The sequence below is a fragment of the Sceloporus undulatus genome, chromosome 2 (assembly GCF_019175285.1).
Source record: "Sceloporus undulatus isolate JIND9_A2432 ecotype Alabama chromosome 2, SceUnd_v1.1, whole genome shotgun sequence".
In the NCBI taxonomy this organism is placed as follows: Eukaryota; Metazoa; Chordata; class Lepidosauria; order Squamata; family Phrynosomatidae; genus Sceloporus; species Sceloporus undulatus.
The window spans coordinates 416444-440049 of NC_056523.1; the positions used below are offsets into that span (position 1 = coordinate 416444).

The 23606-nt window shown below is 48.3% G+C and overlaps 1 protein-coding gene across 6 annotated transcripts in view; it reads left to right on the plus strand.

Moving 5' to 3' along the window:
* The first annotated feature begins 256 nt into the window (after positions 1-256).
* The window catches only part of COL11A2 (collagen type XI alpha 2 chain), a 95168-nt gene continuing 71818 nt past the window's right edge, over positions 257-23606 (plus strand). For 4 of the 6 annotated variants that reach the window (XM_042448152.1, XM_042448155.1, XM_042448154.1 and 1 more), the window contains exons 1-5: positions 257-405; positions 15690-15857; positions 16836-17046; positions 21644-21806; positions 22386-22526. In XM_042448152.1, coding sequence (XP_042304086.1) covers positions 330-405; positions 15690-15857; positions 16836-17046; positions 21644-21806; positions 22386-22526 — 759 coding nt within the window. In that variant the 5' untranslated portion in view covers positions 257-329. Of the gene's footprint in view, positions 406-15689; positions 15858-16835; positions 17047-21643; positions 21807-22385; positions 22527-23373; positions 23528-23606 lie in introns of those variants that run through there. The other 2 variants (XM_042448153.1, XM_042448157.1) reach the window with 2 other exon arrangements.

The window sequence follows — 23606 nt, forward strand, 5'->3', positions numbered from 1 at the left end:
GGGCCAGGGCATCTCCCCCCCCTTTTTGTGTGTCTGTTTCTGGGGAGGGGGCTTGCCGTGTGCCTCCTCTGCCCAACAGCCTCCTTTTCTGGTCAGGGTCCAAGGGGCAGCCCCCCCCATCTCTCTCCTTTTGGGGGGGCGTGTCTGGGGCGGGGGAGGGGCGGGGGCAGGCTGCGCTGGGCATCAGAGCCAGAGGCAGCCGCCAGCTGCTCTCCTTCTCCATCATTCCCTTCTTCTCCTTCTCCTTCTCCTTCTTCTCCATCCCTTCTTCCTCCCTCGGGGTCGACCCCGGGACTCTTCCGCCCGAGGCAGGAGAGCCCTCTCTGGCCATGGAGCCCCGACGCCTCCTGACCGGCCTCCTGCTCCTGCTGCTCCGCTGCCCTCCGCCTCTCCGCGGCGCCCCAGGTAAGAAGGAGAAGAAGGAGGCAGCCCCCAGCATCCGCGGCTGGCCCTCGGGGCAGGGAGGGCTCCGGGGGAGGGAGGGGGGCAGAAGGAGACCCCCAGCCAAGGGGCAAAGGGCACCCCCTTGGATGTGGGGTAAAGGGGCACCCTGGCTTTTTTTAAAGGGGGGCAATAGGGAAGGTAGGGTCTCCCCAAAGAAGGGAGCAGCCCTGAATATGGTGAAATAAAATGGGGAGTGTCTCTCCCCCCCATAAAAAGGGGACACAGACACTTCCAAGCCCCCCTTTTCTGTCCGGTGGGGTTTGGGGGTCTCTCTCTTTCAGGGGCTATGGTCCGTAGTCTTTTTATCACTAATAATTATTAGTACTGTATTGATAAGTTAATTTGGGGGGGGGGGGTCTTGGAAAGCCCCCAACCCCCCCCCTCCCCAAACGGAGCCAGCTCTGGGGTCTTCTTCCTTGTCGCGATTCGGAAGCGCTACAGACTCGAGTTGCAAATAAATCAACATTTCCGGGGGGCGGGCTGCGACCCCCCTGAAATGCCCTTCCGAAACCTTCCTTGCGAAGAGAAGAAGCGAAGTAAAGGGTCTGGAGAGGGAAGTCCTTAGCCTTGCCAATGGGGGGCTTTGCGGGGAATGGGGGGCTAGGAGGGGGCTTTGGGGGGCCCTGGGACCCCCCCCAAGCGAGACCCCCCTGACTCCTTTCCTGCTCCCCCTCTAGCCTCCCCCTTGAGAGAGCTGGCTCCCCCCTTTCCTGGGTGGGCTCCTCACCGCTCCCCCCCCCATTCTCAAGGTGGCTGCCCCCTTTCTCCTGGCCTTGGGTCCCCCTTTGCCCCCAACTGACTGAGGTGGCAACCCCCTTGAGCAGGTGGGCTCCTTCCCTGGTCCCCCCCCCCTTTGCCCCTCTTGCCTTGACCTCCGTGGGCTCCTCACCTGGGTCCCCTCTTTCACTTGGTGGAGGCCCCTTACTGAGGCCGCCTTTCTGGAGGCTGCTCTCCCCTTTTATCCCCTTTTATTAAAGTGGGTGCCCCCCTTTATCCAGGTCAGTCCCACTTTTATCCCCCTTTATGGAGGTGGTAAGCCCCCTCTTTATAGCCCATTGCCTTAGTGGGTCCCCCCTTTACTAGGTGGGTTCCTTATCTGGTGTCCCCCCTTTAATTCTGGTGTCTTCTTCCCTTTAGCCAAGTCAGATCCCCCTTGATCCCCCTTTTACTGAGGCAAATTCCTTCCTTTATTTAGGTGGGCCCCCCCTTCATCCCTCTTTGTGGAGGTCCCCCCCTTTTCCAGGTGGCTTCCTCCAGCCTTTCTGCCTCCCACCATTGCCCTCCAAAACTGAAGTCTCTGGAAAGCATTTCTAAGGGATGGAGGAACATTTGGGGTCCCCAAAGGATAGCCAGTCCAACACCCCCCACCCCACTTTGGCCATGCAGGAGGAATACACACAACTCAAAACACTGCCCAAAGGTGTGTGGACAGGGTTCCCCATGGCATTCTGGCAAACAAGCTTCTCAAATGTGGGCTAGACAAGGCAACTGTTACAAGGATTTGTCATTGGTTGACCGGCCGAAGCCAAAGGTGCTCAACAATGGCTCCTCTTTTTCATCCTGGAGAGAAGTGACCAGTGGGGTGACCAGTGGGGCTCTGTCCTGGGCCCAGTGCTATTCAACATCTTTATCAATGACATGGATGACAGAATTGGGGGCATACTTATCAAATTTGCAGATGATACCAAATTAGGGGGAATAGCTAATACTCCAGAGGACAGGATCAAAATTCAAAACGACCTGAATAAACTAGAAAGCCGGGCCAAAGCTAACAAAATGAAATTCAACACGGAGAAATGTAAGGTACTGAAATGAAAGGCACAGATATAGGATCATGGGAGACACCTGGCTGAATGAGAGACTTATCCATGTGAAAGGGATCTAGGGCCCCATATAGACAGGCCAAAATAAAGCTGCTTCAGGTAACTTTGGAGGTATGCTGTATGCGTCCTAAGAGGCCGGAAGCCATGCCAAAGCCACAATCTAGTCCTAAGGACAGGAGTGCAGCTTCGGCACAGCTTCTGAACTCTTAGGGCGCATGCATCATTTAAACAGCATACTTCCAAAGAGACCTGAAGCAGCTTTATTTTGGTCTATCTGTATGGGGCCATGGAGTCCAAGTGGACCAGAAGCTGAACATGAGTCAACAATGTGATGTGGCAGCTAAATAAGGCCAATGCAATTTTAGGCTGCATCAATAGAAGTATAGTGTCTAGATCAAGGGAAGTAATGGTGTCACTCTATTCTGCTTTGGTCAGGCCCCACCTGGAATATTGTGTCCAGTTCTGGGCACCACAATTCAAAAAGGACATTGAGAAACTGGAGCCATGTGTCCAGAGGAGGGCGACTAAAATGGTGGAGGGTCTGGAAATATGAAGGGTCTATGAGGAAAGACTTAGGGAACTGGGGATGTTTAGTCTGGAAAAAGTCAGGTTAAGAGGTGATATGAGGCCATGTTTAAATATTTGAAGGGATGTCATATTGAGGAGGGAGCAAGCTTGTTTTCTGCTGCTCCAGAGAACAGGACCTGGAGCAATGGATGGAAGCTACAAGAAAAGAGATCCCACCTCAACGTTGGGCTGGATGACCTCTAGGTACCCTTCGAACTCTCTGATATTGCTTTAGTTTCTCCTGTTGAGGGTGGCGTTTGGGTGTGAATCATGCTAACCACCTGAGGCTGTTACACTACAAACCCCAGCAGCCCCAGCAGTTGGGTTTATAGTCTAGCTAGCAATATCTGCCATTCAGAGAAATTGCAGGTTGGAAGTGGATGATAGGATCTCTAAGGGTCCTTTTCAACCCTCTGCTTCTCCTTTTGAATAAAAATGGATGTTATTTCAACTACTGATTGCAAAAACCCCTGTTATACGTCTACCTCTGCTCTCCCCTCCCCAAAAGCCCGTTTTAGCTTGTGAAGCAAGGATGTATAGACTTGGAAGGGACCCCCAAGGGCCATCCAGTCCAGCCCCCTCTTCTGCCATGCAGGATACACAGAATGAAAGAGTTGGAAGGGACCTTAAGGGGCCACCCAGACCAAAGCCCTTCTGCCAGGCAGGAATGCAGAGAACCCCACAGTTGCAGGGGACCCCCAAGAGCCATCTGCCCCATTCTGCCAGGCAGGAATACATCCCTCAAGCCCTCCCAAAAGATGCCCGTCCAACCTCTTTTCAAAGACTTCCAAAGAAGGAGAGCCCAGCCTTCAATGAGAACATCTTTCCATTTTCAAGCCAGTCATGCTGCCAATACAGTCTCCCAAAAAGTGGGAAGATTTTGAACCCACAAAGCTCCACAGCTTGGAAAAATATAACTTTTTTGGACTCTGACTCCCTGAATGTTGGCTAAGGGATCATGGGAACTGCAGTCCAAAAGTAGTACTAATAACAATAACAATAACAATTTTTATAAATGGGAAAGACCCAGCCACTTTTCCAAAGGCTCATTATTCCGTGGCAGTGAGTTCCAGGGCTTTTTCCAACCCTGAATTCTGGAATAGTTGAAAAGTGGGTGGCCAGCTTTTGGGACTGTTTTTAGTTCTGTGTATTCCTGCATGGAAGAATGGGGTTGTGCCCATTAAGGTTTTATCCCAATGAATACAAGGGCTGTCTGTGTGTTTTCTTAGGTGAACTCTTTCTTTGGAGGACTTTAAACTGAGGTGGCCACCAGAATCATTGAATCCTAGAGTTGGAAGACACCCCAAGAAGGGCCTTGATCCAGTCTAACCCCCTTCTTGTGCCATGCAGGAACTCTCCATCAAAGCATCCCCAGGGACAGATGGCCATCCAGCCTCTGCTTAAAGACCTCCAAGGAAGGAGAGAGACTCCACCATCGAACAGCTCTGTCAGGAAGTTGCTCCTAATGTTGAGCTGGAGTCTCTTTCCCTGTACTGTAGCTTCCATCCATTGCTCCATTGTCTCCTATTCTCTGGAGCATCAGAAAACAAGATTGCTCCATCCTCATGTATTTAAACAGGGCTATTACTGTATATCCTCTCTTAACTATCTTTTTTCCAGGCTAAACATACTCAGCTCACAGAATCCTAGAGTTGGAGGAGACCCCAAGAAGGGCCTTCATCCAGTCCAACCCCCTTCTTGTGCCATGCAGGAACTCTCCATCAAAGCACCCCCATTAACAGGTGGCCATCCTGCCTCTGTTTAAAGACCTCCAAAGAAGGAGATTCAAAAGCAGCATCTTCCACTGTCAAACAGCCCTGACTGTCGGGAAGTTGCTCCTAATGTTGAGCTGGAATCTCTTGTTTTCTGCACCTTGCATCCATTGTCCCATTGTCTCCTATTCTCTGGAGCAGCAGAAAGCAAGCTTGCTCCCTCCTCACCTTTTGGATTTCTGCCTGGTGTGAGGAAGTCGCAAGGAACCTTTCTGTCTGGATTTAAGATGTCAGGAGCCTCCGAGAGCCAAAAACACACATAATTTCAAACTCCGGCAGACGTGAAAAGGGCCTTTTTCTCTTTCTTCATTGGAGAGGCGCGCAACCTTTGGAGCTAACACTGGGCTCTTTGTCAGGGATGTTTTCCACCGGATGCAAAGCCTGGAAATTAAAAAAGCAAAGGGAGTGGCAATGGGGGGGGGATAATAAAATAGACACAAAACCCACAATCTTTGGGTCACTGGCAATTTTCTGCTCCGGCTTTGAAAGCAAAATGGCTCTCAGTTTGCCTCTGACAAAGAACTCTGTGTAGCCCCCAAACTTGCAAGGTTTTCGGTCTGACCACATTTTAAGGGCATAAGAGGGGCTGGTGTTCCTTGCTGTGAGCGTTCAGGGGCATTGATTGAAGCAAAGGGGTCCTAAAACCCTAGATTGGGAAGCGGGACCCCATTTCGGTGTGGGGCAGGTTTGAAAACTATGGCCTGTTACAGACTGCCAAAATAAAGCTGCTTCGGGTCTCTTTGGAGGTATGCTATTTAAATGCTGCATGCATCCTAAGAATCTGGAAGCTGCGCCAAAGCTGCGCTCCAGTGCTTAGAAATGGAGTGTGGCTTTGGTGTGACCTCCGGACTCATAGGACCCATACATCATTTAAACAGCATAGCTCCAAAGAGACCCGAAGCAGCTTTATTTTGGCAGTCTGTAACAGGCCATTGCTCCTTAATGTGAGCCACTTTGCTATTTTTGTTGACAGGCCCATTTTGGAGAGGTCGGATAAGGGAGATCTGGGTTGGAGGTTGGAAAGTTCCTTTATTTTTATGGACTACAGTTCCCAGCATTCTCAACCAAAGTGGATTCTGGGAGTTGCAGTATACATGTCCATATATGTTTCCTTGCTCTGCCTCTCTCTCGTGGGTCTTACAAAATACTACAGTAGTAGCTGCAGTGGAATAAGAGAGAGGAGCAGGAGTGGACCTGGAGAAAAATACTTTTTAATTCCACGTATTTTGGCTTTGCTCCCATTAAGAGAAACAGAGCCGCTTTTGCTCTGGTCTGAATTCCTGAGTTATGTTTCCTGCTCTGAGTTTTGGGCGTTTATTAAAAACGAGTGAATAGCTGCCTTTAACTTTCTGCAGATCCAGCAGAGCTCCTTCCTTCTTTGCTGCAGGAAACAGGGACTTTGGGGAACTATGTCTCCCAGTTTTCCCCCAGTTCCAGTTTCAAGGCTCTTGTGGTCTTTGCTGGTGCCCAGCCAGAAAGTGTAGAAATCACCATTGCTATTTGGATTGCACAGCTTTGAATCAGGGAACCTTAGGGTTGGAAGGGCCTTGTAGTCCTAACCCCATTCTGCCATGCAGGAATGCCTTTGCGTTGCTTGTTGAGTTATGGGGACCCCATGAATTTTACAGGGTTTCCTTAGGCAAGGGTTGGTTTTGTCAGTACCTTCCTCTAAGACAGAGCCTAGCGCGCCTGGGATTCCTTGGTTGTCTCCCATCCAAGGACTATCCAGCACTGACCCTGCTTAGCTTCCAAGACCAGATGGCATCTGATGGTGTCTTTAGGGTATTTGCAAAATTGTTATTATAATCAAGGAATCCCGCTCAGAGGTGGTTTTCCTTTTCTTTCCTCTCAGATATAGCCTAGAGCACCTGGGATTCCTTGGTGGTCTCCCATCCAAGGACTATCCAGGGCTGACCCTACTTAGCTCCCAAGATCAGACAAGATCTAGTGCCTATAGGATATTTATGAAATTATTATAATCAAGGAATCCCACTCAAAGGTTTTTTTGCCAGGTCCCTCCTCTAAAACAGAGTCTTCAGAGTCTGTGATTCCTTGGCGGTCTCCCATCCAATGACTAACCAGGGCTGACCCTGCTTAGCTTCCTTTATCAGATGGGATCTGATGGTACCTTTTTGGTATTTAGGACATTGTTATTATAATCAAGGACTCTCACTCAAAGATGGTTTTACCATTTCCTCCAAAATATAGCCTAGAGTGCCTGGGATTCATTGGTGGCCTCCCATCCAAGGACTATCCAGGCCTGACCCGGCTTGGATTCCAAGACCAGAAGGGCCCAGAACTGGACGCAGTGTAGCAGAATAGAGTGGCACTATTATTTCCCTCAATCTAGAGACCATACTTCCATCAATGCAGCCTAGAATTGCATTGGCCTTTTTAGTTGCCACATCACACTTTTAACTCATGTTCAGCTTTTGTGGCCCACTAAGAGACCAGTGATTTCTCAGAATCCAGTATGGTGTCGTGTTTCGAATGCTGGACTTTGGAGGACCAGGGTCCACTCAGTAACCCATTAGGTGGCCTTGGTTGCATTAGTTGTCCTCTCTCTGCCTCAAACAAGGACACCGCTCCTTGAATAAATCTTGCTGCAAAAAACCCAGCAGACACCAAGGACCCATTAACAACAACAACAACAACAACAACATCATACTGTTGTTTATAATGGGACTTAAGCATCCAGGGATTTGGTATCCATGGGGTGGTGGTCCTGGAACCAAACCCCAATGAAGACTAAGGGCCCAATGATGATGATGATGATTATGATGATGATGATGATGATGATGATGATGATTCACCTTTAGATTTAATGGGACTTGAGCATTCACAGATGTTGGTACTGAGAGCAGTCCTGGAACCAAACCCCAGCTGATACTATGGGATCATTGTAATAGTAGTAGCAGTAGCAGTACCTCATTGTAGATGATGGGACTTGAAATCCTGGAACCAAAAACCCAGAGGATACTAAGGGCTCAACAACAACAACAACAACAATCCATTGTATCTAATGGGACTTGAGCATCCATAGATTTTGGTATCCAAGCAGGGTCCTGGAACCAAAACTCAGCAGACACCAAGGGCCCCCACTGTAGTAGTAGTAGCAGCAGTAATAATAATAATAATGTCATAATATGCCATTGTATTTAATGGGACCTGAACATTCATGGATTTTGAATATCTGCGGATACCATGGAAGTCACCATCATTGTCGTTGTCATTGTCATAATATGCCATTGTATATCATAATAATAATAATACAGTAATAATTTATTTCTAACCCGCTTTTCCAATAGATTAAAGCGGGTGACAAGCAGAGTGCAATATACAATTGCAACAACCACAGCATCAATAAAAACAGTTAAAAGCAGAATTTAAAACAATTATACACAACGTTAAAATACAGGATAAAAGCGTACAAACTAGCTGATTCAGCTTACATGTGCAGAGTGTTACGGGGGGAGGACAGGTAATTACACTGTCTGGGGGAAGGCTTGTTTGAAAAGGAAGGTTTTTAAGCCCTTCCTGAATTGGTCAAGGGAGGTGGCTGAGCGGAGCTCGCCGGGAAGAGAGTTCCAGAGCTGTGGGGCCGAGATGGAATAGGCCCTCTGAGCTGTTACAATATATTTTGTGTCTGGAACTCTCAACAGTTGCTTCCCGGCTGACCTGAGAGCGCAGGGCGGATTATATGGGGAGAGGCGATCCTCCAAGTACCCTGAGCCCAAGCCATTTAGGGCTTTATAGGTAATAACCAACACCTTGTATTTGGCCCGGAAGCGAATAGGCAGCCAATGGAGATCTTTCAAGACAGGTGTTATATGGCTGGTCCTGGAAGATGTTATATAGCTGCCATGTTCTGAACCAATTGTAGCTTCTGAGTTTGGTACAAGGGTTGCCCCATGTAGAGCGCATTACAGAAAACCAAACGAGAGGTCACCAGAACATGTACCACTGTTTCAAGGTCCCCCCGGCCCAGGAAGGGTCGCAGCTGGCATATCAGCCGAAGCTGATAACAGGTGCTCCTGACCGTCGCATCCACCTGAGGTGTAAGGTGGAGCGATGAGTCTAGAAGCACTCCCAGACTGCGAACAGAGTCCTTCAGGGGGAGTGTGACCCCATTCAGGACAGGTGGACAAATATCCATCCCTGGACCCAGGGAACCTATCACGAGTACTTCCGTTTTCTCTGGATTCAGACTGAGTCTGTTTTCCCTCATCCAGCCCATTACCGACTCCAGACAGGCATCTAGAGGAGAGATGCCATCCTTGGTCACTGCTTCAGTCGGAGACACAGAGAAACATATTTGGGTGTCATCAGCGTACTGATAACACCGCGCTCCGTGCCTCCGGATGATCTCTCCCAGCGGTTTCATGTAAATGTTAAATAGCATGGGGGACAGAATGGCTCCTTGAGGGACACCAGATGTAAGGGCCCTCCTATCGGAGCAAACGTCCCCCAGCTGCACCATCTGGAATCTACCCGAGAGGTAGGAGCGGAACCACTGGAGCGCAATGCCCCCGATACCTAACTCCTTCAGGCATTCCAGAAGGATACCATGGGCAATGGTATCAAAAGCCGCTGAGATGTCCAAGAGCACTAACAGGGACACGCTACCCCTGTCCATGCTCATGGCATGATCATCTGCTGATTTTGGTATTCACGGGGATCCTGGAACCAAACCCTAGTGGATACCCCAGAGGACCCACTGTATATCCCATGGGGCTTGGTTCCAGGACCCCCGTGGATAACAAACACTCTGGATGCTCAGGTCCCTTTATGTACAATGTTATTATTAATTGCAGTAGGCCCTTGGTGTCTGCTGTGGTTTGGTCCCAGGAACTCTTAGTGGATACCCAAATCCACAGACGCCCAGCTCCCATCATATGCATCATAGACAGTAATGAATGAATGAATGAATGAATGGGGGGATCAAGGTTTGCATATTGGAATTTTTGGAAAACATGGTGGACAGCAGAATAATGCCTGGACACAGCATCTGAGAATCATAGAGTTGGAAGAGACCGCAAGGGCCATCCAGTCCAACCCCATTCTGCCATGCAGGAAATCCAGATCAAAGCATCCCCAATAGATGGCCATCCAGCCTCCGTTTGAAGACCTCCAAGGCGGGAGACTCCACTACACTCCGAGGAAGGAGTGTGTTCCACTGTCAAACAGCCCTTACTCTCAGGAAGTTCCTCCTAATGTGGAGGTGGAATCTCTTTTCCTGGAGCTTGCAAGTCTCTGGAGCAGCAGAAAACAAGCTTGATCCCTCCTCAATATGACATCCCTTCAAATATTTAAACAGGGCTGTCGTATCACCTCTTAACCTTCTCTTCTTCAGGCTAAACATCCCCAGTTCCCTAAGTCTTTCCTCATAGACCCTTCATATTTCCAGACCCTTCACCATTTTAGTCGCCCTCCTTTGAACACATGGCTCCAGTTTTTCAATGTCCTTTTTGAATTGTGGCGCCCAGAACTGGACACAATATTCCAGGTGGGGCCAGACCAAAGCAGAATAGAGTGGCACTATTACTTCTCTTGATCTAGACACTATACTTTTATTGATGCAGCCTAAAATTGCATTGGCCTTTTTAGCTGCCGCATCACACTGTTGACTCATGTTCAACTTGTGGTCTACTTGGAATCCCAGATCCCTTTCACATGTACTTTCATTCAGCCATGTGTCTCCCATCCTCTGTCTGTGCATTTTATTTTTCTGCCCTAAGTGCAGTACCTTACATTTCTCCGTGTTGAAGTTCATTTTGTTAGCTATGGCCCAGCTTTCTAGTCTATTCAGGTCATTTTCAATTTTGAATCTGTCCTCTGGAGTATTAGCTATTCCTCATAATTTGGTGTCATCTGCAAATTTGACACCAAATTTGAGGGTATGGCGGTGGTGGCCGAGAGTCCCCTTGGCCCCCTTGACCAGTCCCTGGTGGTCTTCTTTGGTGGCCCCTGGCCTAGGCTTGCCATGTGTCCCGAAAAACTGGGGGAATCCCAGATTGAAGGGATGTCAACAATGTTAAATGTTGAAATGTGGGGTGTATCTCTGTGTGTTTGGGGTTGTGTGTGTGTGTGTGTGTGTGTGTGTGTGTGTGTGTATACTTTTGTCCCAGTTTTGTGGAAGAGAATTATGCCAACCCTACATGGATACCCCCAGTTTGCATCTCCAAAAGGTGGAGAGATATGGGGATACTGGGCCCAGATGATGATGATGATGATGATGATGATGATGATGATACAGTGGAAACTCCCTATTCACTGGCTTTAGGGGTGAAGGACTCCCATAAATGTGGAAAAACCACAAATCAAAATACCACTATTCTTTTGACCAAAGACAAGACCTCTCTAGGAATCTCCAGGTCCTCCAGTGCAACTCTATGGCCAACATCTGCCCAAAGTTGACCATAGAATCACGATGGAGGTCCTACAAACACCTAGAGAAGTGTTTTCTCTAGGAACTTCTAGGTTCTCCTGCACAACTCTATGGCCAGCCTCTGGCAGAGGTGCCCTGGAGGACCTAGAGATTCCTAGAGAGGACATATCAATCAAAACCACAGATAATCTAATCTGCAAAAGTTAAAGCTGCGAATGCAAATGGAGAGCCAGCTGTATAAAGGAATATAATAAGAATAAGAAAAATGATGCTGATGCTGATGTTCCTGGTTCCTTCTTCCAGCAAATGTCCTCTTCTGGAGGTCTGCAAAACTCATCTTTGGCTCTGAGGCCAGACTGGCGTTGTTTTGATCCGTGGGTTGACATTTGGGAGGCATCTTGGCTACTCTCTTGTCCAAAATGCAGCCGCCTGGGCATGTTTGGGGGCATGCAATACCCGCTGCCCTGGGTGCCCCAACCCCTTGACCCCTGGAGAGTGGGCCCCACTTTGCTCCAAGCCCCAGCAAGGTCTTTGGGGGGGAGGTCCCTTGAACCCCTCAAATATCTCACCTCCCTCTCACTCAGACTTCTCTGGCTTTCCTGATGTCATCTTTTGCAAATGAGTTCCCCAGGCCTTGGCATCGCCCTTCGAGAAAGGGATTTGGAGTATGCAGTGTGCAAGGCTTGAGAGAGCCAATTTCCCCATCTCTGCCCCCCAACCAGCCCTGACACCCCACCTGGCAGACAAACACCCCCCACCCGGCCTGCAATGGGTCACGCCTGCATTTCCACTCTTGGGCCGGCTTCTGGAAAAATGCAATTTTCCCGGCTGCAAATTCCTGGCTGGTTGCAATGGCCTTTGCAATGGGGAACAGCTGTTCCTGATGCTAGATATTGGGGATGAAGAAGTGTGGGGCAGGGAGGACTCCTGGGTTGCTTGCAAAGGGAGAGGGATGGAGGGCGGGGGCTGGGTTCGAACTCAAGTCTCCAGAGTCATTGTCGAACCACTTCTCTTGGTGTGTCAGCTGCCTTAGGTATGTACCACATGGAGAAAAAGGATGGATTGTAAAAGGAGAAGAATAAAACCATAGAAACATAGATAGATAGATAGATAGATAGATAGATAGATAGATAGATACTGAGGTGTGTTTACACTCAACCATTACAGCAGTTTCATCCCACTTTAGGGAAAGCAGAGTCCAAAGGCATGGGTTTTTAGTCCCAGAGATCGGCAACCTGGCATCTCACAAGGTTGGAAAAAAGTAACTTCTCTAGGCTTTTGCATCCCCCCTTCCCCAGCCTAAGGGCAAACAAGAGGGTCCCCAGCTGGATTCCCTGCCTCTCTTTATGGGGGCAAGGCGAGGGGGAAGAGAGAGACACACACATGTGCATGCAAGGCGTGCGAGCGCCGTGTGAGCGCCGTGCAAGGCCTGCACACATGGGAGTGTAAGGGTGGCCTCCCCTGGCCCTGGAAAGCAAAGAAAGAAGGCGCCTCCTGGACTCCTCCTGAGAGTGTGTGACGGTGTGACGGTGTGTGCAAAAGCGTGTGCTGCCCAGGATTCGAACAAAAGGCCTTTTCATCCTGCAGACGGAGGAGGGAAGGAGAGGTGGAAGGAAGGCAGCCTCCTTCTCTCGCAAGTCGCAAGGAGAGGCCAGATCGCAAGATATCTGGAAAGGGAGAAGAAATCCCACCCAGGCACCCTCCCCTCCTCCTCTTCCTTCTCCTCCTCCGCGTTTGGCATTGCCTTCCCCTGAGGCTGAGAGAGTGCGACTTCTTGCCCAAGGTAGGCCTCATGGCTGAGCCCGGATTCGAACCCTGGTCTCTAGAGTCGTACTTCAATTCATGATGACCCTCTTGCAGGGCTGAGAGAGTGTGACTTTTGCCCATGGTCACCCTGTGGGTTTCATGGCTAAGGCAGAATTTGAACCTTGGTCTCCAGAGTCATAGTCAAACTTACGATAACCCTATCGTAGGGTTTCCAGGGACTGAGAGAGTGTGACTTTGCCCATGGTCACCCAATGGGTTTCCATGGCCAAGACAGAATTCAAACCCTGGTCTCCAGACTCGTCGTTCAACGTTCAAACCACGGTGTCACCATAAGTCCGAAACAATTTGAAGGAATGAAGGTTCAGGTCCAACAGCTGTCTGAAATTCTGTATGGTTTGAGCATTACTGGGCTCTGGAGACCAGGGTTCGAATCTCACTTGGCCATGGAAGCCCCCTGGGACGTCAGACTCGCTCGGCCCCAGAGGCAAAACCCTCTGCACACTTACCAAGGAGACCCCACTGAAGGGTCTTGGCTTGAAGGTATGCAGCCTCAAACAGCAAACTTTCTATTGATCATTTGGCCCACTTCAGATACTACTACTAATACTGTAATGATAGTGATAATAATATCATCTTTAATTTTGCTTTGGCTCCGTTAACGAAGTCTGAAGTAGTTTAAGCCTCTTTTCTCCCCCATTTCAGCTCCATATCTGTGGTCCTGTTCAGTGCAAATGTCCTGGGTTTGAGTTCCATCCACAGCCTCCCCAGAGGACCATGTTTTGAGGGGGATCTCTCTGTTCATGATTAATAAATGGGGTATTAAAAACAGATACCCCTCTGCCTTCAAGGGGGCTGGTTTCAGAGGAGCTTGCTCAGTAGTGGGATATCATCATCGCTGTGGTTGTCATCATCATCATCATCATCATCATCTATATTGCACCATCCATGTGCACAGCGCTTTACAAACAGTTGCAGAAATTTCATCTCTGCAGTTATCATCTCAAGTGGATGCGATGGCCAGGAGTGCTTGGTACCAGCTCCGGCTGATACGCCAACTGCGCCCCTGTCTGGACCGAAAGGACCATGAAACTGTAGTGAAACTGGTAACCTCTCGCTTGGACTTCTGTAATGCGCTCTACATGGGGCTACCTTTGTACCAGGTTTGGAAGCTTCAGCTAGTCCAAAACGCTGCAGCCAGACTGGTCACTGGAACTTCCAGGTCAGACCATATAACACCGGTATTAAGATCTCTACCCTGGCTGCTTCCGGGCTCAATACAAAGTGTTGGTTATCACCTATAAAGCCCTATATGGCTTGGGCCTGAGTTACTTGAGGGAGTGCCTCTCCCCATATAGTCCACCCCGCACACTCAGAACATCAGGGGAAAACTTACTAGTCCAGCCTAAGGTGAGACTAGCAGCAACCCACCAGAGAGCATTGTCAATGACATTGTCATCAGCTGCACCAATGCACTGGAATAAACTTCCAGAAGAGCTTCGGATGAACTCCACATTGGATGCCTTCAAAAAGGCTTTAAAGACCTACCTCTTCCGATTAGCATTTCCTCCAGATTCTTTATAGAGAATGTTTCCTCTGATAGAAATGGCTAACTATGATCGACAGATTCCATGTTTGTGTTTGTTTTATATGCTGCTTTGATTTTTATTGGTACTTAACTGTATAGAGATGTTATGATACGTGTTTTTATGACGTGTGAACCGCTTTGATTGTTCCGGAAGAGCGCAGATAATCAAATGTACGAAAGAGGGTTGCTTTTTCCTTCCAGTTTGATTTCTGGGAGGTTTTCTGAAGGCAGTTCTTGGGTTTCGCAGCCCAACGTTGATCCTAATCTGTTTGGATTTGCTTCACCTTTTAAAAATAAAACCCCAGTAATACTGGGAAAGCAGCAGCAGCACCAGGCTCTTTTAAAAAGGGCCTGTTTTGAACTCTGGCTCTTGGACGGGCGGCTGGCAGGGCTGCCCTCTTTTCAACCAGGCCTGGCTTGTCAGCCATTTATGTTGGCCCTGGCATGACATACCCTCCATGATGATGATGACCATAATAATGCCCTCCACCATTTTGCAGATGAAAAGTGGAAGTCGAGTGTGGTCATAGAATCACAGAACTACAGAATCCTAGAGTTGGAAGAGACCCCAAGAAGGGCCCTGATCCAGTGCAGACCCCTTCTTTTGCCATGCAGGAACTCACAATCAAAGCATCCCCATTGACAGATGGCCATCCAGACTCTGCTTAAAGACCTCCAAGGAAGGAGACTCCATCATTCTCTACTGAGAGAGTAGTATATTCCACTGTCGAACAGCCCTTACTGTCAGGAAGTCCCCCTTAATGTTGAGCTGGAATCTCTTTTCCTGGAGCTTGCATCCATTGCTCCATTGTCTCCTGTTCTCTGGAGCAGCAGAAAACAAGCTTGCTCCCTCCTCAATATGACACCCCTTTTATCATATCACCTCTGAGCCTTCCCTTCTCCAGGCTAAACATCCCCAGCTCCCTAAGGCTTTCCTCATAGGGCCTCATGGTTTCCAGACCCTCCACCATTTTGATGGCCCTCCTTTGGACATGATTCTCTTATTTCTACGATTGTATAACCTAACATGGCTTCTTATGTCCTTATGTCTGTGCATTTGGAGGCTGAACATCTGTCTGTTGTAGATGATTTTAGACGCGTCCTCCATTGCGAACCAGATATTGAATGGGGAGTCAGACTATATCTCCTCTGAGGTCCCCTTCTAATTTGAGTATAGGTTGATTCTATGGGGGACTGGAGGATTTTGAAGGACTGGTCATGGTGCTGGTGGTGGTATTTCGGGGTGGGGGCAGAGGTTTAATTTGAAGACACCCCCCCCCCCCCCCCCAATAATTAATGCCTGCTTATATTTTTCTCTCCCTGTCGCCCACAATCTGCTGCAGGAGACCCAGTCGATGTCTTGAAAGTCCTCCAGTTCCAGAAACAGCCCGAAGGCGTGCGCAAGACAGCTGGATTCTGCCCCAAGCGGCGCGGTGGGTCTGGCCCGGATGTGGCCTACCGGATCTCCCGCCTGGCCCAGATCAGCGCCCCCACACGCCAACTCTTCCCAGGTGGGTCACGTCGGGGACCCCAAACTCGGTGTGTGTGTGTGTGTGTGTGTGTGTGTGTGTAGGTCAGTGCTTGCTGGCTTTGGTCGCATGGGACTCCGTGGAGCTGACACTGGCTCCCCATCCAAATTATACTTTTAATAACTGCTTGTTCTTACAGAAAGGCAGCCCTTATTGTTGATTATTAGTGGGGCAGGAGCCAGGAGTGTGATGCTGCAGCAAAGAAGGCAAATGCCATTTTAGCCTGTGTTAACAGAAGCGTAGTTTCCAAATTGAGGGACGTAACAGTGACATATAAATATATAAATAAAATAAATACAGCTGAACATTAAGAAAACAAAAATAAGCACCGCAGATGGTTTGCATCACTGCCATAATCCTGGGATTTGTAGTTTTGTGAGCTATTTTCCTGGTGCAACAAGAAACTACAAATCCCAGGATTCCATAGGATGGGGAAGCTGCCTTTGCGACTTCTAGAGTGAGGAAGAGGCACCAGCTTTTGGGAGGTGGGACATTGTACCTCCAGAACTGGGAATGTTCCTCTTTTTGGATGACAAATCCCCCAGCATTCAAAGGCATTCTGGGACTTGTAGTCCCAAAGGTACATTCTCCACTGCACCCTGGAAGAGAGGTCTGGTCTGCCACAAATGGATTGTAGTTTATTGAGGCACTAGAGCTCTCTGACAGAGAAAAAGGCTAAATATCCCAGGAAACTATAAATCCCAAAATTACATAGCACGGAGCCATGGCAGTTAAAACAGTGCCAAACTGCCTTAGTTCTGCAGTGTGGATGCTGCCCTTGCAGAGGATGTTCCTAGGAGCGTTTGAGTAAAATTACACTTTATTGTCATTTCTTTCGTGGAGAAGACCCTCAAAGAACATCTAGTTCAATCCTGGAACTCCCAGAAGTGGGATTTGAGGAGCGCCAAGGGAAGTTACTTTTTTTGTTATTGGTACGAACGGTTCCTTTCCTTCTTCCAGGCAAATTCCCGGAGGATTTCTCCATCATGGCGCTGGTGAAGCCCAAGGCAGGACTCCAGGCCTTCCTCCTCTCCATCTACAACCAGCACGGCATCCAGCAGTTGGGACTGGAGCTCGGACGCTCCCCCGTCTTCCTCTACGAGGACCAGAGCGGACGCCCGGCCCCCGAGGACTACCCCATCTTCAAGGGGGTCAACCTGGCCGACGGCAAGTGAGTGCCTCCCATTGCTCTGTCTCACGGGATCCTGGAGTTGGAAGGGACCCCCAAGGGCCATACACTCCACCCCCTTCTTCTGCCGTGTAGGAATACATAGGATCCTGGAGTTGGAAGGGACCCCCAAGGCCCATCCAGTCCAAACCCCTTCTGCCATGCAGGAATACATAGGGTCCTAAGGTTGGAAGGGACCCCAAGGGCCAACCAGTCCAGCCCCCATCTTCTGCCATGTAGGAATACATGGGATCCTAGAGAAGGATGGGACACCCAAGGGCCACCCAGTCCAACCCTCTTCTTCTGCCATAAAGGAATACATAGGATCCTAGAGTAGGAAGGGACTCCCAAGGGCCATCCAGTCCAGCCCCAATCTCTGTTTAAAGGCCTCCAAAGAAAGGGAGAATCCACCAGCGTCATAAAACTGACCGACTAAAAGCCTTTCGGTGGAGTCCTTGAAGTGGGACAGAGCAGATGGGCCCTAGAGTCCCTTCGCTCTCTAGGATTCTGGGATTCTTTCGTTTTAAAGTCTACCCCGCAGAGGCCTAAATTGGCTGCATGGGTGTGTTTCTTCCTCCACCGTCGGAGGTGTTGTTGTCGTGATGTTTGGGTGTGTTTTTGCGTTCTTTGACCTGCGAAAGACATCATTTGTTGTTCCTGGAAAGTGTGTGTTTGGGAAAAACATTGTAAGAGGCAAAACATTGCAAAAAGAGAACTTTGCAGGGATTTCTTCTGAGTTCCAGAGTGTCCTCCATTCTGGGTGACCAGAGATGTCCTCCTTTCCATGATGTGTCCTCCATTCCAGCCTTATGTCTAGGAGGAATTCTAAAATGTCTTCCATTTTGATCAGGACTAAGAAACCTGAATTCACATTTATATGAGTGGGGTTTTTTTAAGCTTTGTGTGGCTAAGTCCTGCATTTTCCGTGGATGCCCTCCATTTCATAGCGCCTTGTCCTCCTTTGCAGTCATGATATCTAGTCACTTTTGTTGCAAAAAGGAGAGCTTGTGGATAATTGTTGTTGTTGTGACTCCTTTCGGTTAAATCCCTTCATCGTTGCAACCTGCCAAGCAAGGAGATATAGCCTGTTCCAGACTGCCAAAATAAAGCTGCTTCGGGACTCTTTGGGGGTATGCTGTTTAAATGATGCATGCATCCTAAGAATCCGGAAGCTGCACCAAAGCTGCACTCCAGTGCGTAGGAATGGAGTGTGGCTTTGGCGCGACCTCCGGACTCTTAGGACCCATGCATCATTTAAATAGCATACCCCAAAGAGTCCCGAAGCAGCTTTATTTTGGCAGTCTGTAACAGGCATTCCTGTTTTTTGCTCTGCATTGTCTATGCCATGTTTGGCAGAACAGTATTTGAAGTGGACTACAGCTCCCAGAAGTACCAGGCATCTTGGCCGACAGCCAGGAATGATGGGAGCCGAAGTCCAAAACATCTGGAGGACTAAAGTTTGGGGAACCACTACTCCAGAAACTGGAACCTGTGTCTGGCCAAGCAACCTCAGAAAGTGGACGAGGTGGAAGAAGTTATGAGGACGAACGCCAAATGACGGAAGGCTGCAGCGGTTTGCTTTTGCCTGAGCCAACTGGGAAGGGCAAGGTTTCATCCCTTCTTTTCCTTTCCGTCTGCTGAGATGATGAAGAACCAACTACTTTTGCAATCTAAACTCCGTTTGCAGCAATTGGAGGAAGCTGAGGACCAAAGAGGAGGAGGAAGAGAGAGAAACCGGGACATTTTTAACAGCGGCTGAAAAAGTGGGATGGCAGAGGATTAATTTAAACTCTCCCTTGTAAATCGAGACAATCGTACGGTGTGAATACTCCCCTATTTCCATGCAAAATAATCCCCTAAAATGTCCAGATGCAAAGGGAAGCCATTCAAAAAGCCCCATCTCGGCTCTGCTATTCATCCCAACAGGGCTTTCCAGACAGTCGGGAAACTGTAAACACATAAAGCAGAATATCCTTTTTTCCATCCTTGCTCCGTCCGCATTGCTGGAAAGTCCCAGCAGAGATGCGTCAAACCCTTCCCTGCCCTCCTGTTTTTGGCAGGAGGCGAAATGTCTCCTGGCAATGGCCAGCCGCACGTTTGCCCTGCAGATTCCCCAGGATCTCCGCTTCCCTTCTTGGAAGCCACCAAATTCTTAAACTCTTTTGGCTGCGTAAAAATTTGCAAAGCGAAAATCTGGGTTTGCACAGATTTAAAGCACCTGGATACGCATCTCTGGGCTCAAATTCATTATTCCTTGGCTCTGACTTTGGGGTTTCCTTGGCACAGAAATGTCCATTTTTCTTCTACTATGTGCATGGATTTATTTTAAAATTTTGCGCCAAAAGGTCCTTCCCTGTTCCTGAACTCAGGACCTCCTTCCTCTCCTACCTTCACAATGCTGATGTCTCTTCCTCCCCAAAATATGCAAATCTTTGCTCATTACCAGCATCCTTAGCTTTATTCAGCATCTTTATCAATGACTTGGATCAAAGAATAGGAGCCATGCTTATCAAATTTGCAGATGACACCAAATTAAGAGGAGAAGCTAATACTCCAGAGGACGGGATCAGAATTCAAAATGACCCTTAGAGGTCCCTTCCAAGTCTAGAATCCTATGTATTCCTGCAGGGCAGAAGGATGAGACTGGACAGCCCTTGGAGTCACCCAGCTCTATGTTGTTTGTATTCCTGCATGGCAGAAAGAGGCTGGGCTGGATGGCCCTTGGGATTCCCTTCGAATTCTAGGATCCTATGTATTCCTGCATGGCAGAAGAAGGGGCTGGACTGGATGGCCCTTGGAGTCCCCCAAATCTAGGATCTTCCAATTCTTTGTAATCCTGCATGGCAGAAAGAGGCTGGGCTGGATGACCTCTTGGGGATCCCTTCCAACTCTAGGATTCTGTGATTCTATGAATCTGCTGTGAGCTGTACATCAACATTAAAAGCACTATTAAAATGCCAAAACCTGCCCTCGAGGCTCGGCTTCAGTATTTGTGCTATCATTTAAGTTCAGAGTAGAACCCAGAGCAGATTCACCATGGATCCATTGGAGATACACACAGGTGCAGCTGACCAAAAGGACCTTGAAACAGTAGTACACGCACTGGTAACCTCTCGCTTGGATTTCTGCAATGCGCTCTACATGGGGCTACCTTTGTACCAGGTTCGGAAGCTTCAGTTAGTTCAAAAGGCTGCAGCCAGGCTGGTCGCCAGAACATCCAGGGCAGACCATATAACCCCAGTATTAAAATCTCTTCACTGGCTGCCCATCAGCTTCCGGGCTTAATACAAAGTGTCGGTTATTACCTATAAAGCCCTACATGGCTTGGGCCCGAGCTCCTTGAAGGAGCGCCTCCTCCCACACAATCCGCCTCGCACCCTCCGAACATCAGGGAAACATCTGCTAGAGTGTCCCAGAGTGAGACTGTCAGTAGCTCACAAGAGATCATTTGCTTCGACAGCACCGACTCTCTGGAACAACTTCCCTGACGAAATTCGAGTCTGCCCTACTTTGGATGCCATCAAGAAGGCTCTGAAGACATATTGATTTCGATTAGCATATCCGTCTGACTCTCTGTAGTCACTGTTCTTGATAGAATTGCATTTTATTGACTGATAGATTAGATTTTTGACTGTGTGTGTGTGTATATATATATATATTTAAACTGAATGTAATTATATTCTTGATGTACACCGCTTTGATAATTGGAAAAGCGGTATATAAATAAAGTATTATTATTATTATTATTATTATTATTATTATTATTATATTCTTCCTCCAGTCCCTAAATTCATAGCACCGGAGACCTGAGAGACCGAAAACCTTCCACATATGGATTTCCTCTTTCCTTTTTGCATTCCTTTTGTCCTTTTTCTTCGGAGGCCAGAAGTGTATTTCCTAAAGACTCCACTGAAGTCCTAAGTTACTGCAAGGCCAAAGATTTTGTTTGCAGAGGGGGGGGGGGGGATTTTTAGTTTTGGGGAGTGCATTGGCCTCATTTCGCCCCCCTCCCAAGATACCTACAGCCAGGGATCTATTTATTCATTGCAAGGGAGGGAATAACCCAGTGGCCTTCCAGATGCTATTGGATTGCAAGTCCCATCACCCCCAACACTGGGGATTGCAGTCCAGCCACACCTGGAGGGCCACAGGATGACTTGCACCATTGATTTTATATTTTATCAGACAAATACCCCAATTTATTGAAATAAAAATGAGATGAAAATTGGCTCACAAACAAGAAAATTCCAGCCAAAGACTGGCAAACTGGAATATCTAAACGATACTGGATTTTTTCAAAGATCATCATCATCAAATATATTTTTACTTCTCATGACTGCTCTTACTGTCCGTAAATTCTTGCTAATTATTACTATAATTAAAAAAAATACATTGGTTAATTGGCTTTACTTACATGTTGCCTTTCTCCCAGCATGAGATGCAGGGTTGATTATGGAAGGTTAAAGCAAGATGCATGAGGATAACAAGGTTTAAATGCCGTCAGGGCTCACCTTAAAATGCTGTTGCACTTTTACTTTCGATTTTTAAATGTAAAATGAAAAATTAAAGCTTTCCTTTTCCATGGATTCCTGCTGCCCAGGTGGCACCGGGTGGCCCTCAGCGTCAGCAAGAAGCAAGTGACCCTGGTGCTGGACTGCAAGAAGAAGGCGACCCGGCCCCTGCCCCGGGGGAACCAGCCGGCCATCGACACGCGTGGCATCACTGTCTTTGGAACCCGCATCCTGGATGAAGAAGTCTTCGAGGTAGGCCTGTCTATAGAGAAAGGAGCCAAATCCATGAGAGCAGTCTTTTAAACCTGGTCTGTATCACCTCTTAAACCTGGCTAGCCTCTTCTTATAAACCTGGCTAGCATGCCCTTATAAACCTGGCTAGCCCCCCCCCCCCCCTTGTAAACCTGACGACCATCTCCTTCTAAACCTAGCTGACATCTCCTTATAAACTTGGCTAGCATGCACTTTTAAATTCAGCTAGCCTCCCCCTTTGGGTCTGGCTAGCATCCCCTTATAAATTTGGTTAACATCCCTTCATAAACCTGGCTGGCATCTCCTTGTAAACCTGGAAAGCATCCCCTTATAAACCTGCCTAGTATCCTCTTCTGAACCTGGCTAGTATGCCCTTTTAAACCTGGCTAGCCTCCCCTTATAAACCTGGCCAATATCTCCCTATAAACCTTGTTATCATCCACGTATAAACCTGGATAGTATCCCCCTTTAAACCGAAGAAGCAGGAAATTTTAAGCCCCTCTGCAGCAAAACTATACATCCCTAGGTCCCCCTCAGAGGCAGTCTAGGTCTTCCAGGGTCTTTCTCCTTTCCCTGCAGGGAGACATCCAGCAGCTGCTCATCTCCTCCAGCCCCCAGGCGGCCTATGACTACTGCGAGCACTACAGTCCCGAGTGCGAGGGGGCGACGACCCACAAGCCCCAAGCCCAGGAGGCCCAGCAGAGACCCACCAGGCCGCAGGTGAGAGCAGGGGGGCAGAGGCCCCCATTTGGGGGGGGGGGGGGGTCTCCCCTTGATCGCTTTCCATGGGTTTGTTTGGTTTCGATTCGTTTGGGATTTCTAGACCGCTCTGCAGGGAAGTGGGTTGCAGACCCCCCTCCCAAACACTATTTTATATAATTCCAAATAAAAACCAGGGGTGCATCTACTTTGCAGAAATAATGCGGTTTCTACACAGCTTTAACTACCAGGTCTCCGTCCTACAGAATCCTGTGATTTGTAGTTTTTGTGAGGCACCAGCGACCTTTGGTAGGAAAAGGAAAAGACTCTGCAAAACTACAAATCCCAGGATCCCATCAGACAGAGCTACAGTTGCCTTGAATCACTATACCTGGAGAAAAGTGGGATATAAATAAATGAAATAACTAATAATAATAAATATAATAATAATAAAGTGATAATAAAGTGATTTAAAAGTGATATCAAACTGCATTTATTTCTACATTGTGGATGCACCCAGAAATATCTTTTGAATGTTTTAATGTTAACTTATATAGTTTTAAATGGATGATTTTAACTGTTTTTTTAATAGAAATGTCACGGTGAAGTTTGTGAGATGTTTTTAATCTTGTAATCCGCCTTGGGTCCCTTCCTGGGAGAAAGGCGGCATAGAAAACGGAATGAATAAATAGAAACCGATCTCCTTCAGGGGCCGGTGCAATCCATTTAGACCCCCTTAGTTTCTGTAAGGCCCTCCACTCGGTCTCCGGAATCGCTTTCGATCCCGGTTGCCTTGTCCGCACTGAGTTGATTTTCCCTTTTGCTGGAGTCTGCCATTCAAAGCGTGCATTTTTCTTTCTTTCCCAAGAAAGAAAAAAGGAGAAATCACCTCTTTTCCTCTCCTTCAGTACTCTGGTGAGGATGTGGAAGAGGATGATGGGTATTCGGACTTTTCTTACGCTCCCGGGAAGGACGGGGCAGGCGCTTCCTCCTCCTGGCCACTAGGGGGAGACAGGGAGCAGGTAAGGGGAGGGGCGTCACAGGCTCCTCCCCCTCCAAACGTGTCTGTCTGTCTGTCCCTCCATTTGTCCGTCCTCGTAT